Raw genomic sequence first — 16443 nt, forward strand, 5'->3', positions numbered from 1 at the left:
CAATCGGCGCGCGTCCTGCGAGGGTCGCTACGGTTCCCGCCAAATACGAGCGCGGCGGCCGGCTGCAGCGGCGCGGGCGGGAGGGCTAGCAGTTGCGGCCACCTGAGGGGAGCTCGCGCCTCCTCCGCCGCCCCCGCCTGAGGAGGGATCGAGTCGCCGCCGGAGCGATGTTGGAGGAGCCAGAGTGCGGGGCGTCGGGCTCCAGAGCAGGCGCCGCCGCCGCAGGTCAGTCTGGGCCCGCGCCCGGGAGAAGGGGGGGCGCGGCGCGCGGCCTGTGAGAACCGAGGCCGGGCGGCGGTTGGGGACGAACGAGCCCCGGGGGCCCAGGCCTGCCCCTGCGCGGCGCGCGCTCGGACGTGGGGCCGTTACAAGCCCGCGCAAGGGCCCTGGGGCCGGCCGGGCGCCCTTCTGGACCTTATTGTTGGGGCCGCGACCATTTTTTTTTTCGCCGCCTTTGCGTCAGTTGGCCCTTCCTGGGCACTGGAGGGTGACCCATCGAAGAGGGGAAACTGAGGCACCGGGGGACGGAAAGGCCGACTTTGGCTAGTTGCCGGGTGCTCCTGGGATCTCTGAGCCTGGCGGGGACCTTGGGACCAGATGGGGAAACTGAGGCCCGAAGTTACTCGGGCTCGGAGGCTAGAACAGTTGCGCCTGCCGGTCGGGCCAGGCCCAGGTGAGAAGGCGGGATGGCGGGGGCTGTCAGGGAGCTGTGACTCCCGGGCGTCTGGATCCTGCCAATTGTGCGAGGTATCGCTCGTGCCCTCTCGCCATTGTTGGGGAAGGGTCTCCAGCAGTAGCTGCGTCCCACCCACCCCCCAAAGGTATGGACCGGGGAAGACCAGACTGGGCTCCCGCGCTGACACCCCGCTGGGTCCCCAGCCCCTGGCACAATGCAGGCATAGTAGCTGCCCTGTGACTTGGGCTTGGTTGAAAGAATTCGGGGCTGGAAGGGACAGCCACTAAGTGGGGTGGCAGGATCTCCCCCACCCAGGTCACCACTGACTGACATGGTGGCCCAGTCCTTCTCTGGGGCGGGCTGGCCCCGGCACAGTAAGGTGTCTGGCACTATCCCTGATCCCCCCACTCACTCATTGACAATAGCACCCCCCTCCGAATTGTGACAACCACCTATGTCCTGTGGCTTTGCCAAGTATACATTGGTGCAACTCTCCCTGGACTAGATTGGTGGGAAAAAGATGCTGACCCGGACACTGGCCTTTGGGCCTGGTTCTTCTCTGGGGTGAGGCTGCCCTGTGCAATGGAGGATACTGAGCAACATCCACTTGATGGCCACTAAAGCAAATTTACTGCCATGGGGTCAATTCTAACTCAAGGCCACCCCTGTAGAATAGAGTAGAACTGCCCCTGTGTGTTTCCAAGATGGTAATTATCATTTTCTCTCTCTTTTTAAAAAAATCATTTTAATGGGGGCTTGGACAACTCATCACAATCCATCCATCCATTGTGTCAAGCACCTTGGTACATTTGTTACCATCATTTTCAACACGTTTTCTTTCTACTTGGATGGTAGTAATTCTTTACAGGAATAGAAAGCCTCATTCTCCCTGGGAGCAGCTGGTGGTTTTGAACCTGTGGCTCTTGCAGTGAGCAGCCCAATTCGTAGCCACCTCCAGGAGGGTTTCCCACCTTACGTTGTGATGTCACTCAGTGTCCCTGGGGGACAGAAACTCCTCCGGCCCCCATTTCCTTAGACCAGGCCTGTGTTCCTATTTGGGGTCTGATAACTTTTCATGGGGGAAAAGGACTGGCCTGTGTACTTTTGGGTGCTGAGTAGCATCTCTGGCTGTCACCCCCTGGTGCAAGTCACATTCCCGGCCCTCCGAGTTGTGACCAATCTCTCCAAATTGTGTCCAGTTGCCCCCTCCCCCTTTCACACTTGAAGACTTAAAGTGAATACAAAGTGGGGGCACTGACCACCGTGGAGCTGTGATGGTCTTTCTTTGACCCTCTAGGGGTTCAAAAGCAATAAGGAAGAACACCCTCACTTTCTGTGACCATGCTTCGCTACTTCTCTCACTGACATTGAGTCAATGCCGACTTGCAGCGGCCTTGTAGGACAAGGTAGAACTGTGAGTTTCTGGGACTGGGACTCTTTACGGGAGTACAAAGCCCCATGTTTCTCCCTTGGAGAGGCTGGTGGTTTCAAACTGCTGACACTGCAGCTAGCAGCCCAAAGCTTAACCTGGGTGGCATCACAGAATAAGGAGCAGCTGGCCGCTTTCTGTGAAGGTACGGGAGCAGCCGCTACCTCCCAGGGTGTTACCTGAGGTGGTTTTCCCAGTTGCTGTGTTCATTTGCCTGGAAGCCAGTGACTCAGGACTTTGCAGTGAGGGTGACCTGAAAGTTGGTTTTTAAGTGGCTCATCAGCAGAGACGTGAGAAAGCTCATGGATTTATAATTTTTCTCTAATGGAGAAATAGTCTTTCCCTTGGAATACGCCCATGTCAGGGATCTGCGGGCTGAGGTGGGGAGCAGTTTCACCAATGTGTTCTTTGTTTTGAGTGTCTTATTTTTTAGGAAATCCCAGTCAGCCTTTTAAAGATATTCACAATCACATATATTTTACACAAATATATGTAGATTGCCTAAAATAACTAGATTCCTGCCCAGCCAGGTCTTCTAAAAGGTGCAAGCTTCTAAACTTTTCCGAACTATTTGAAGTTGTTACTCTGAAGACATGCTTCTATTTTGGGGCATTTCTGCCTCCACTTCAGAGTATTCTTTGCTTTTTTTTTTTTTTTTTTGAGATTTTTTTTGGTGGGGGGGCAGGGTACAGGAACATGTCCCATATTAATTTGGGGTAGCACTTCATTCAGGTCCTTCATGACAAGCTCAAAGTGCTTTAAATTCTATCACTGTCAGGATGTATTTTAAAATTGAGTGGCCTTACTCCTCCAGTACACAGAGGTTTGCGGATGGGAAGAGGATATTTTAGGGTCGCTTGCACCCAACTATTCGAGTCCGACTCATGGCAAGCCCGCATTCTCTTTCTCTGTTCCTGCATCCGTCAACCACCTGCTGTGGGCCAGTCTTGGTGCTAGGTATACAGTTGACATCCTATTGGGTGGGAGACAAAAAAAATGCTAACGTTTCAGGCAAAGAAAAGATGTGATGATGTCCAGGATGGGGGTTCTCCACCTGGGCACTGTGAATTTGGGGTCTGGAACCACCTCAAGTGGGGCATCCTGGGCACTGAAGGCTGCTGAGCAACATCCCTGGGCTCCCTCTGAGCCCCTCTCCCACCTCAACTTGTGACACTCACAAATATCTCCTGACATGGCCAAGCGTGGAGGGGTGGGCAGAAGCACTGTGTCGTTCCCCGCCCCCCCCCCCCCACACACACCAAAAAGCTTCATACAAAATAGCTTCTGCTGGTTTCATTACCGCCTCTGTTACTTTTCCTTCACAGGCATGGATTGCAAAGACAGACCAGCTTTTCCAGTCAAGAAATTAATACAAGGTAACTTTGTGGGGACGGGTTAAAGGGTGGCTGCTTACAGGAAGAGAACTTCTATCCCTGGCGCACGCCTCAGTTACATTTGCACAAAGGCCGTTTATTGGCACCGTGGGGAGCAATCTGGGCTGCAGGGAGGGAGCAATAGCCACTTACAGCAGAATGTTAGACCTGCTGCCTTTTTACACGGATGGTCTCACAGGTGCCCTGGTGACAACAGTTAAGTGCTTGGCTGCACATCCAGAGAGGGGTTATTCCAACCCACCCACGAGAAAGGGCTGGTGAGCTGCTTCCCTGAAGACCACAGCCAGGAAAACCCTGGCAGACAAGGCTGCTCTGTTCCAGGGCAACACTTTGAGATGGAGGCAGCCCGACGGCACAGTACGATGTGCCCAGCCACACACCCAGCGGTGACTGCTTCAGCTGTGGGGTTGCCCTCCTTTGGCACTGTGACAATTTGGGCCAGGTCCTCTTTGTTACAGGAGCCGTCCTTTGTGTTGTAGGATGTGTAGCAACATCCCCGGTCACCAGTAGCCTCCTCAGCCTTTGCCACCACCCCCATCCCTAAATGTGGCCAGACATGGCGAGGGGTTTCCGAGAGGCGGCATTATAACCTCCACTGCATTTACAGGAGCTGGGTTGCAGTAAGAAGCCTCGTCCTTGGTGATTTCAAAGCTCGAGTATATCATTCCCTGAGAGCTATTTGCCTCCCCGTAGGTAGCTAGTGTTGGTGGAAGTCCCATTAGGGACCATCCTCTCCCGAGGTTAAAGGTCCGGGTAGTTTTAGGACCCAATAGCTCTGAGTTGTCCTGGAGCATTGTTGGAAGCTAGTGGACATGTTCTGACATCCTGATCAGCGTGGTCACTGGAGGGGTGGCCACAGTTGTTGGGCTGGCAGTGCCAGACTGTCTCTACTTTTACTGTGCTTCTTCCATACCTGAGGCTGGGGTGCCAAGGACAGAAAGATGCAGTCCCTATCAGTACTGCTGAGCCAACTTGGCTCCTGGCCACCCCAGTGAGACAGCTGTCTTCAGAAGGACTTTCACCCCTGCAGGTATAGATTTGAAATCTAAATTAGTCCTTGAAATAGAGCAGAAAATGACTCTTGGTGTTCTGGCAGCATCCCCTAAAGGCTTGTCGGGCTCTGGGATGTCATTTCTTCATGTTTAATTAGGATGCCACACAGGCACTTGGTGAGGAATGGCTGCTTGTTAAACCTGAGGGGTGTTGCTGCCCCAGGCCTGTGGTCTGGCATCTGAAGGCACTGCGAGGTTATTACTGGGTACCCGAGAGTCAATTCTGACTCCTACCGACTAAGTAGTATTGGTTCCAGGACAGCTTCCTGGCCTGCCGCCTCTATGGAAGCAGGTCACCACATCTTTCTCCAAAGAAGCCATCAGGTGGCTTTGAACCACTGGCCTCTCTGTTCAGAGACTGTAGCTTAACCACCAGGGCACCTGACTCATGTCTTGACACCTTTGCTAACAGCGGGCCTCCTTCCTTCTCGCTTCTTTCAGCTCGCCTGCCTTTCAAGCGCCTGAGTCTTGTCCCTAAGGAGAGATCAGATGATGGCTCAGATGATGGGAGAAGCCCCCCGAGTGTGTTGCAGAATAAAGCCCCCGACCCCAATGACTCTCCGGACCCCTTGGAGAGCGACTGCCATGAAGCTGCAGAGATGAAACTGCGACCAGAACTTGTCAACGGCAAGGGCCCTTTAGATAACTTCTTGCTCAGATGCCGGAGCAACCCCAGCATGCCCACGGTCCTCATTGACCTGACAGAGGACTCAAGTGAACAGCCAGACAGCCCCAGGGAACTCACTGAGCACAGTCCCAAGGCCTCGCCACCCCGGGCAGCGCTTAACGGGTTGCAGGAGGAAGGCCAAGGTGAAGGCCAGGACAAGTTGGCATCTCCAGAGGGGCCCCTCCCTGACCTGCCCTTCCCTGCACAGCAGCCTGACTCCCGGGACACCAAGAGACCTGCAGACAGGCAGGAGAGCTGCCCCAAACTGACAGCTGGCCAGAGCACATGTCCCCAAAGGGGACAACAGCCAGGTTGGAGGCAGGCAGGGGGCATCCTGTTCCAAGGGAAGGTGCCGGTGGTGGTCTTGCAGGATATCCTGCTGACCAGAGCGCCTCGGGCTGGGTCTCCCCAGGCAGCAGCATTGGACGAGAGCCTGGCCTGGGAGAACGAGGGGCTGGGTTCTTGTCCCGAAGAAGACTCTGTCCTCAGCCACTCATCTCTGAGTTCGACCTCTACCGTCAGTTCCCCCGAGGGGCCACCTGCTTCTGGGAGACCCTGTAGCGGTGGCCCCTGCCCTGCCCCTACACCTACCGGCAGAGTGAGTATTATCCAGTTCCCCTCCCTTTGTGTATACACTCGGCCCCACACCAGCCAGGTGGCTCATGGGACCAGAAACAAGGTTTTGATACTTCTGAGGTAGATAGATGCCTTTCTGATCCCAGAAAGCACTTCCCTATGTGGACGTGTGGCCTGGTGACCAGCAGGTGGTGAGGGTCTGAGGGGAGTTGTTGCTGTTGGTTGCTGCAGAATCGATTCCCACTCAGGTGACAAAGTAGAACTGCCCTGCCGGGTTTCCTGCTCTTTAATCTTCCCAGAAGTGGGCCCCACTGGCCCTCGTGCATGGAGCTGTGGGGAGAGGGGGTTCAAAGGTGGCCCTTTGGATCTTGTTTGATCATTACAGCTGAAGCTGAGGTGGAAGTCAGGGAGGTGGGTTCAGCTCCTGCTCAAGGTTCCAGGATTTGCCTCCATGGCTGTTTCATCTGGTCTCTGGTGTCTTTGTGGTAGGGGGTCTGTGTAGGCTGTCTGCTGGCCCAGTGGGCCATCTCGCCAGACAAAAGTCCTTGGTTGTAGTCTCAGAAGCAGGCCGCCATGCCTTGGCTTCTGTAGGGCTCTGGGGCAGGTTGAAACTGGCAGCCTTCAGAAGCGCATACATCACCTCCAGACCTTGGTGGAGAAGACCATTGGGAATGAATCCCCAGTTGTGTCTGACACTTGCTTCTTCACAATGGGTTTTCTGGCAGGCTTGCAACCTCCCTCCCCAGTATTGGTTAAAAGGAGCGCAAAACTGAACTTGCTGCCTTTGAGTCAATACCAACGAATAGAGACCCTATAACACAAGGCAGAACTGTGCTTGAGGGTTTCTGAGGCCTAAGTGTTTATGAGAGCAGACACCCTCCTCTTTCTTCCACAGAGTGGCTGGTGGTTTTGAATGTGTAGCCCATTATGCCACCAGGGCGCCCTTCTACTTTGCAGTTGCTCAAAATTGACCATCAGATCTCCTCAGGAGGCTTGCTTTCCTCTCAGGCGGAGGCCTTTCTTCTGCAGAAGCCACCGTTGAGATTAGACAAGTGAAATGCAAACCACTTCAAAGCTTCTCCATGTCCAGTTCCCTGACACTGGTGATGGGCTTTGACATGCAAAGCCATTTCTCCCTCCTGGGCTTCTTCCCAAGGAAAAAACTCACTGTCCCCTGGGGCTCTGTCTTATCTTTTGTGTTGCTCTTGTCTCTTTGATCCTTCCCAGATAGTTGTCAGTGCTCTGGGCAGACATGCTTGGCAAATGAAGCTAAGCCTAGTTTGGCCTGAAGGAGACTTTTGGGGCTCCTTTGGTTTGGCATTTTAACAGCCATCTCAGGGCAATCATCGAGGGAGCTCAGCTCCCTTCCATGGCTCCAACAGTCTGAATTGCATGAGAAATTGAAATTCTGCCGCGCACTTTCCCTCGTTTGATCCAGACTCTTTAGTATCTTTAATCAAACTTTTCAGCTGTCGTAGCTGGCCACCATCCAGTTTTTCTGATCTTGTGGTTCGTGGAAGCAATTAGCCACACGTCCCCTACGTACCATCCTATTCCTGACTCCCCTCTTTCCCTTGCTGCTCCAGGTGAGTGGGCCGGTTGTACCCTGGTCTGCCGGGTGGACTGGCCCTGCTGGAGAGCCCAACTACAAGATGCCATCTCTTCGCCAGCACCACTCACAGGCTCAGCTCTCCCGCTTGTACCCTTGCCTGTTTATCGCCAGGTGCTCTGCTTCAAGGTGGCTCCTGTCCTGGCAGCCCTGCATGGGACAGAGTAGTCCTGCCCTTGCACGGGCTTTGTCATGGCTGGTTTCTCAGAAGTCAGGTTGCCAGGCCTTTCTTGCATTGCCAGTTGCTGCTGGGTGGATTCAAACCGTGTGTGTTTGGCTCTTTGTTAACCATTAACACAACCTTCTCGTGGCCTCAGTCTGGAAGCGCTGCTGAAAACCTGTTCACTTTGGGTGACTGCTGACATTTGGAATACCAGTGACATAACTTCCAACATGACAGAAACAGAAGCCACACAGTGCAACAAACTGACAGACCAGTGGTAGTTATCAAGGCTTTTGTCTTGCTTACCTCTGCAATCAGTGCTCATGGAAGCAGCTGGCAAAAGGACTAGTTGCAGTAGATAAATCTGCTACACAAGACCTTTAGAGTATTGACAAGTAAGGATGTTATCTTGAGGACCAAGGTGCGCCTGACCCAAGCCATAGTAGGTTCCATTACCTCGTGTGCATATGAAAGTTAGATATTGAATAAAGAAGACTGAAGAAGAATTGATGCATTTGAATTGGATTGCTGGAGAAGAATATTGAAAGTACCATAGACTGCTAAAAGGACCAAACTGTCTGTCTTGGAAGAAAAATGTCCAGAGTGCTCCTTAGAGGCAAGGATGTCGAGACTTCATCTCACAGACTTTGGACGTGTTGTTAGGAGAGGCCAGTCCCTGGAGAAGGGCCTCGTGCTCAGTAAAGTGGAGGGGCAGCGAAGAGGAGGAAGGCCTTCGATAAGATGGACGGACAGACACTGCAACCATGGGCGCAGGCGTAGGAGCAATGGTGCGGGTGGCACGGGAGCGGCAGTGTTTCTTTCTGTTGTGCACAGACTTGACAGCACCGAACGACAACAGCAGCTCACTGTTTGCGTTTTTACAAAAGTCTCTCACTGTAGCTACAAGCTTACACAGCAGATTAGGTTCCCATTGGACGCTTTTTATACATATTATCCCACAGCACGAGTTACATATATGACAGATTTGTATTGTGTGTAGACACATGCTGCATATCCGTGACCCATACAGATAAAGCAGACATAGCTGGCATAGGGGACTAGTCGTGCTAACCCAAGCAAGACACAACAATTGGCCTTGATTCACCTGGAGCAACAGCGGGGAGTCAGAACGGGAGGAGTTTATACTCACATATTGTACAGATTTATGTATATCATGATGCATACATGTGTGTACAGATATGGTATTTCTTTGCATCTATCCTCCCTCTCCCATCCTCCATCCTTCTTGGCTTTAGGGACGATGCTGACAGTTAGGCCAGTCTGTGAGTTGCCTGAAAAGAGACTTCAGAGTGGTCAGTTCCCGGTTAAGGAGTTGTCTTAGGTCGAAAGTCTCAGGGGATCCTCCAGTCTCTACAGGTTCAGGAAGTCTGGGCTTCTTTAGGAATTTGAGCTTTGTTCTACGTACTTTACCCCTTTCTGTCCGGGACCATCTATTGTGTCCCAGACCAGAGCAGTTGGGAGTGGCAGCAGGGCACCAGGTAGTTCTTCTGGTCTCAGGCTGGGTGCTGCCAAGTTTAGGTGGGCCACTAATCCTCAGAGCTGATATCCCGCTCTGTAGCTAGCACTCAAGCCTGTGAGTACAGCAATGAAGCGCTCCGCTACTCAGAACCGATCCAGCAGCTCCGCGGAAGAAAAACCTGACAATTTGCTCCTCGAAATACGACAGCCTGTTGCTTCTCAGCCTTTTGACTAAGAGCTTACGTGAAGATGGCAGCTCATTGTACTCTGTCACTCGGGGTTGCAGCTGTTTCCCCAGTGGCATTTCTTGTTTCTTCTGACCTCTGCCACGTTGGGGGTGCATTTGTTCTGCCATTACCCACCCTCCCCTTCCAGACTGCAGGGAAACTTGCTTGGGGGTGTCATCACAGGTCTGCTAGTGCTGGCGTTTGTACTTGGTGGCAGCAGTTGGGGAGCTCAGCAGGGCTCCCTCTGGGATTCTGGGATGTCCTGGACCGTTATTCCATTTTCTTAGAGAAGTATTCTGGGCTGGAGGGGGGCGGGGGATGGTTTCGCTGGGAGGAGTGCTGAGTCGGCAACACCTGCTTTGAGGGGCCATTAGAGCCGCTGAAGAGGTTAACGCTGGAGGGTCTTCCCAAATGGGGTAGGTAGGAATTTGGGATTGAAATGGTTCTTGAGCTTCCTTACAAGCAGGGATTCTAATGCTTTGAGCCTTCTTTGTGATGCAGCCATGCTGCTGGGCTTAAGAGCTGCCTCTGAACCAAGACACTGATAATTAAAATGATAGGTGCCAGCAATCCACTGCAACTCTTAGCCACCCTCCAGGACAGTAGCCCTGCCCATGGGGTTTTCCAGGCCTTGGATTTCCAACAGTGAGAAACCACCAGCTGTTCTGCGGGAGAAAGACAGGGATATCTGCTTCTACAAAGGAAACCCACAGAGGCAGGTCTGCCCTGCCCTCTAGGGTTGTTGGGAGTTGACATTGATGACTCTGTGGCAGTGAATTTGAGTTCTTTTTAATCTTTGTGGAAGCAGATTGTCCATTCTTCTCCTGAGGAGCCACTGAGGGATGTGAATGAACAGTCAGTCTTTTGGCCATTAATGTAAATGATGCAAGTCTTTGGTTTTCTGTGTTTAAAATCTGTGTTCCAGCCCCTCTGCCCTGTCTCCTCATGACTGGGAGGGCAGGAAGAGGCCACTTTCTTAGGCAGGGCCTATGGGATCAGGCCTCTCAGCTGACCTCTAGCCCCTGCCTGTGTTGGGAAGGAATGGCAGCTCCATGCTTCTTGGGGGTGGGAACCCTCTTGACCCAGCAGTATCCCGTGTCCTTGAACATCTGGGCTGGATGTGTTGTCAGACATGCATCCGCCTGTTCTGACCCAGCCGGCTCTCTGCGCTCCTGATCGTTCATGCTGTGCAGTAGCCAGTACTCAGGGTGCTGGGGCTTCTGTTCAAGAGCTTAGCTGCTAAGGATGTGGCCATCTGCCTTCAGGAACATGAACAGCCTTGGAAACCTTTGGGGTGCCCCACTCTGTCCTGCCAGGTTGCTGTGAGTCAGAATCGCTCCATGTGGGTTTTTTCAGGCTCCAATGGGGGTAGGGATTAACTTGGAAGTACGCAGCACAGAGCAGGATGGGATCCAGCACATCACTTGGCTTTCTCTCTTGCTTTCACTGGGGCAGCCACAGGCCAGCCACACAGACTGCTGTGCTCTGGCCTTGTGCCTCGGCATCCATCTGTTGCTCTGTTGGCCACCACAGTCTTCAGTTTCTCTCCCATGCGCTCACGCACAGGCACATGCACGCTTTGTCCGGTTAGCTGCTGGTGAGTTAGTCACTCAACCCTGTTGGGTGGTTTTACGTAGCCCATTGGCATAGTGGGCTGACCATACTTCCTGAAGGTTTTGCGCACCTTATTTGTGTAGTAAGTTGTTGGATCCTTTTGTGTGTCTGTGGGCCAGCTAATCCTCTAGCAGAACTGACGGCCCTGGACTAGAAAGGCCACATTTCCAAAGAAAGGTGGAGTCACTTGCTGGTGGGTCCTCCTGTGGACTTTGCAGGCAACCACCGTGACCAGCCTCATGGCTGCCTGGTGAGCATGATTGCTTGCCCTTGGGAGCACACACAGCCCTCCTGCCCTCTCACCTGTCATGTGCTTTGCCCTGTGAGGGCTTTCTCTCTCCACCCTGTCACGCTTTCTTGCCTCTGTCCCATGGGCCTGACCAGAGAGCCCCTTCCTTGGTCCCATGGGTTTATCTGCTGCAAGCTGAGCAGGTAGATACCCTGAGGTATAAAGCGGGAGTCCCAGGCGGCACACCTGTGAGCCTTTTACAGGCATGCCTGCACAGAAAGGCCTGGAAGTCTGTCTCTGCAGCATCAGCCTTGGGAGAACCTGTGGATTCCGCTTCGCTCCTGTGGAGGCCTCTTGGCCGGCCACCAGTCACCAACTTGCCAATGTGTTTGTTTTTCATTGTGAAGTCAGTGACTCTGGTTTATGGAGCAGATCATTGTTTTACATTGGCTAACTCACCCATATTCCCATTCGACTCCTCTGTCTGTCTGCTCAGAGCATCATTGTCGCTGCCCCATTCCGCTCCCTGACTCCATCCCTCTCCCTCTCCTTTCCCTTCCAAATGGGTGGCTTTCTAGCAACTGGTTCCTGATGTGTAAAATCAGTAAGTAAACTGAGTGACTCTCGGGGGGGTGGGGATGGGGAATACACCAGAAACTGCAGGAGTTTTATCTCATGAGCATGTTTTTGGTTTGTTTTAAAATTTATTTATTTATGTTTTATTTTTGTTTTGCTTATCATGAGCACTTTTTAAAGAACATTTCTTTCTTGATCTTTTTTTTGATAGCTGTTTTGTTTTTTTTTTAACTCCTCAGGCATCGGGTTTCTGGCTGGGAGGAGGCTAGCCCTTGGCCAAGCTACAGGGGCAACAGATTTGGCTGTGTAGTATACACCCTGCAGAGTAACCATATTGTGACTCCTGGGCCATCTAAGGAGCCCTGAGGGCGCAGAGGGCTCAGCAGCAGAAAGGCCTGGCGGTGTACTCCCATGAAGGTGACTGCCGAGGCTACCGTGTGGGCAGGTGTGCTCTGTCACTCGTGTGTGCTATGACACCCAACAACAAGCGCCATTGGAGCCCTCCAATGGGGCTCCTGGTCATGCTGGCAGTTGTGGTGGTCTGGGCCTAGAAGGCTGCAGGTTGAAGAACAGGTTGGACTAGACAAAGTGATTGTCCCTCAGTCCCCAGTCCTTTCATCTGGGAGTCTGGCAGTTGTGCCCAGTGCGTGCCACCACACAAAGAGGTGTTGTAGCACAGTGCCACAGTTTAGGCATCCAGAGGATGGGGCAGGCTTTGGGCCATTGAGCAGGCCTGCCTTGGGGGTTGGCTGGGTATATTGCCTCCTCTCTATAGTGACCCTGAGGGAGCATCAGAGACCAGGACAACGTGGCCACAGGCTCCCAGTACAGCTAAACAGATGCCCCCTCAAGTGCCTTAATCTTCTGCTCTTGTCTGTTTAAGAGTCCAGGTGTTGGGCTGCAAACCACAGGACCAACAGTTCAAAACCACCAGCCACTCCATGTGAGAAAGATGAGGCCTTCAATTTCCTTAGATTTGCAGTCTCACGCGCTACAGAGGCAGTTCACTTGCTATGAGCCAGAATTGACTTGATGGCAGTGAGTCTGAGTTTTGATTTTTTAGAATTACTTTTATTTTTGTTGTGGAGAATATACACAGCAGAACATGCACTCGTTCAGTTTTCAGTGTCAAATCGAGTGACAGATATTTCCCCCTCTGGGTTGTTCCTCCCTGGGACACAGGAACTCACTGCCCTAAGCTTCTGATCTGATCTCTTGCTGATCTTATTCCACGTTCTCGGGGCATGGTGCTCTAGGGAAACACCCTGCTCCTTAAACTTGACTGTTTGGTTTGAAGAAGACCTTGGGGCATTTTGGTTGAAGGTTTAAAGATAACTTCTGGGCAGTTGTTTGGGGGATTCATCCAGCCTCTATAGCTTTAGCAAGTCTGAAATATGAAGTTCTGTATTTTCCCCCTTTTGTTTGGGATTAGTTTATGGCATCTTTGAGCAAAACATTCAATACTGGTATCCCAGCACCTTCAAAGGGCCATTTATTCTGGGAGACAGTTCGCCTTCTCTCGCCTCCTCCCTACCTACCTTCCTGTTTTCCTTGTTCTTCTTAACTCCAGGCTAGTGGCGGCATACTGTTCTTACTTGGATCGGCACACTTAAGACCCTAGGTGCTGTGGTGCTCACCAGTGAGTGATCTAGGAGGTGGGCCACCCGAAGCTAGTCACTGGGATGTTACCCTAACCTTCCAGTCCAAGGAGCCAAACCCGCGAGGTGTGTGTGTGTGTGTGTGTGTGTGTGTGTGTGTGTGTGTGTGTGTGTGCGCGCGCGTGTGCGTGCGCAGAAGCAGCCTCAGCAGCTGCGCCTTTTGGGGGTATTTTCTTGGCTTTGTTGTAAATTTGTTGCATGCCTTTTCTCCAGTTCAGCTCCTGGCAGGTATCCGGTGATGACTCAGCCGGAGGCCTCCCCTGTAGCTGGTGCTCCCCAAACCTGCTGTTAGTTTGTTGAGTAGCTTCAGTCAGGGGTCTGAGTGCACTGGGCTGTTCTGCTGGGCACTTCCAACCCCTGGTTCTGCTGCTGCTACTGATAGAGGCACGTAAGTTGGTTCTGACTCGTCCCCTCACGCTCCGAGGGGATTTCGGGGCTGTGGCTGCCTGCTGGTGGATCTCTCCATGCACATCTGCCAAGGTGCCTCTGGGCTTGCGGGGGGCACTTAGGAATGGACCTGGAGAGTCCCCTGGAGTCTCCAGGATCACCAGCTCTGGGGAGTGCTGGTGCCCCATGTCGGAGCTCGCAGCTCCTGTCCCTAGTAGGACCACTTAGCTGGAGTGGCGATGGAGCCTGTGTTGGAGTCTAACGTGGCTGGGTGGGTGACTCCCTGTGGGTCGGGCGCATTGTTCTACCTTGTATAGCCTGGCACAGATTGCCACCCTTAGGAAATCCACCTTTTCCTGAGCTTTTGCTGAGAGTTCTCCAGGGGCAGAGTGTGTGGCAGATGGACGAGTGGCCCTTGGGACAGGCTGCCGTAGACTGGTATATCTGACCCACATCGTGGTCCTTATTTCGGTGCCTGAAAAAGAGCATCAGGTTTCCAGTCTCCGCTGGCCCATGCTAGCAGGAGGCCTGCCCTTCCGGGCAGGACAAGTGCTCTCTAATGCTCTCTGACCTTGTTACTGAACTAGTTCCAGCCCACTCCTGACAGAAGAGAGGCTGCCCAGGCCCGTGGTCGCCTGGCATGGGCTGATTTTAAGAAGCCCATTGCAAGGCCTTTCTTTTCAGCCTATCTTCATCTGGAAGCACCAGGTGAGGTGTGCCCACTTCCAGCCTCCCAGCCACACGTCCCCAGCAGCATGGTGGAGGCCTCTGGTGCCCGGGCTGCCCGTCTCTGAGCTTGTCCTTGTTTCCTGCTGCCTTGGGCTCCTCTTCGCCCCAGACTGCTGGCCCACCCACTCCTTGTGATTTGGACTTCCGTAACCTCCCTGTGGGTGGAAAGTTGGTCCCCGGAAAGTTTTTTCCCTGTTTAACAAAGTTCGTAATGGTTCGCATGACGGGGCCCCTCTCCTGCCTCCCCGAGGCATGTGGACTCCAGCTGGGTGCTCACGGGAAAACCCTGTCTGTCCTTGCAGATGGCCAAGAAATGCATCAAAGACTCGACAGAGAAGCACCAGCTCAGACTGCAAAGAGTAAGCCCTAGTTCCCAAGACCCGGCCAGCTTCCTGGGCCCAGCCTCCTCTGCTCCCCCCACCCTCACTTTGCCTTTGCTTTCCTGGCTGTGTGTCCACATGGTTGCCCAGTAGGACTGAATAGAGCTGCCCCAGAGGGTTCCCAGGCTGGAAGTCTGGGCAGAAACTGTAGGCAGCACTTTTTTACTGAGGAGCCAGCCCCTGGTGGGCTCCCACCGCAGCCCTGTGCTGAGACCACTGTGCCAGTAGTAAGCGGGGACTCCTGGGTTAAATATGCACGTGTGTGTGTGAGTGAGTGTGTGTGTGTGTGTGAGAGTGTGTGTGTGTGTGTGTGTGAGTGTGTGTGTGTGGAGCTGGGGGGAGTGGTGGTGGTGGTTTCCCTTTTGACTTTTCTGTTCACAGTTTGATGGTTTACCCAGTAGGCTCCCTGCCCCTTCCTCAGCCAGTCTGCTGTTGCCAAAGAGAGAAAGTCAGGCCTGGAAGCTGGTGTGCTGGTGGTGAGCCAGGACAGTTTGCTTTTTGAGTCGGAAGAGGCGAATGCTGTGGGTGTTTTGATGATATGACCATAAGCTGCCCCTTTCTTCTTCCCTACCTTCCAACTCAGACCTACCTTTTCTGTAATTATGGGAAAAATACCTGTAACAAAACACTGACCACGTCATTATCATTTTTGTTATTGGCCCATTGAACAATTCACATGCAGAGAACACAGTGACATCGAAGACATCCCTCGTGTGTACAGCCAGCACAACAATCATTTCCCAGCGACCCCAGAGCTCTCCAGGAAGGTCCCATGACCCTTAGCAAGGACTTGCCTTCCACCCACTCCCTCTCCTGCCCTTCTTGGTCCTTGGAGTCCACAGCCTCTGCTCCTCTGTGTCCGGCTTCTACAGTCAGCCAGGTGGTCTCCATGTTGGGGCTGCGGCAGAGTCACTGCTCCCATCAGTTGAGTGACATCTGTCAATGCTGACTCACAGCCACGCTATAGGACAGGGCAGAACAGCCCTGTGGGTTTCCAGGACTGTAGCTCTTTCCGGGAGTAGAAAACCTCATCTTTCCCCTGAGGAGTAGCTGATGTTTTCAAACTGCTGAGCTTTCAGTTAGCAGCCCATGGTGCAACCGCTAGGCTACCAGGTTTCTTTTAAATGCATCATTTTGAATTATCCACAAAGGGGCAAGGAGCTGGTTCTAGCCCTCAGCAGGAAAGGAAGTGGTGCCCACGGCTTCTAAAGCCCTGGTCCCTAGTCCTCCCCCGACCCCGGGAATGGACGGGGGGACCTGGTGGTGACTTGTCTTTTGGCCGCAGGACCAAGAGCGCCTTGGCAAGCAACTGAGGTTACAAGCAGAGAAGGAGGAGAAGGAGAAGCTGAAAGAGGAGGCCAAGAGGGCCCGGGAAGAGGCCAGAAAGAAGAAGGAGGAGGAGAAAGAGCTCAAGGAGAAGGAGCGGAAGGAGCGGAGGGAGAAGGAGGAGAAAGAGAAGGCGGAGAAGCAGCGGCTCAAAGAGGAGAAGCGCAAGGAGAGGCAGGAGGCGCTTGAGTGAGTGAGGGCCTTCCCTGGGTGGAGACAGAGCAGGCTTAACCCCACAGAGCTGCCAGGCAGGGAGCAAGAGGCAGCTGTGA

The 16443-nt window shown here is 53.2% G+C and overlaps 1 protein-coding gene across 2 annotated transcripts in view; it reads left to right on the plus strand.

Moving 5' to 3' along the window:
• The window catches only part of CHAF1A (chromatin assembly factor 1 subunit A), a 24942-nt gene continuing 8499 nt past the window's right edge, over positions 1-16443 (plus strand). The window contains exons 1-5 of one of the 2 annotated variants that reach the window (XM_075545091.1): positions 1-225; positions 3431-3481; positions 4993-5816; positions 14768-14824; positions 16131-16360. In XM_075545091.1, coding sequence (XP_075401206.1) covers positions 168-225; positions 3431-3481; positions 4993-5816; positions 14768-14824; positions 16131-16360 — 1220 coding nt within the window. In that variant the 5' untranslated portion in view covers positions 1-167. The remainder of the gene's footprint in view (positions 226-3430; positions 3482-4992; positions 5817-14767; positions 14825-16130; positions 16361-16443) is intronic. The other variant, XM_075545090.1, reaches the window with a different exon arrangement.

This window comes from Tenrec ecaudatus, chromosome 1 (genome assembly GCF_050624435.1).
Source record: "Tenrec ecaudatus isolate mTenEca1 chromosome 1, mTenEca1.hap1, whole genome shotgun sequence".
Taxonomy (NCBI): Eukaryota; Metazoa; Chordata; class Mammalia; order Afrosoricida; family Tenrecidae; genus Tenrec; species Tenrec ecaudatus.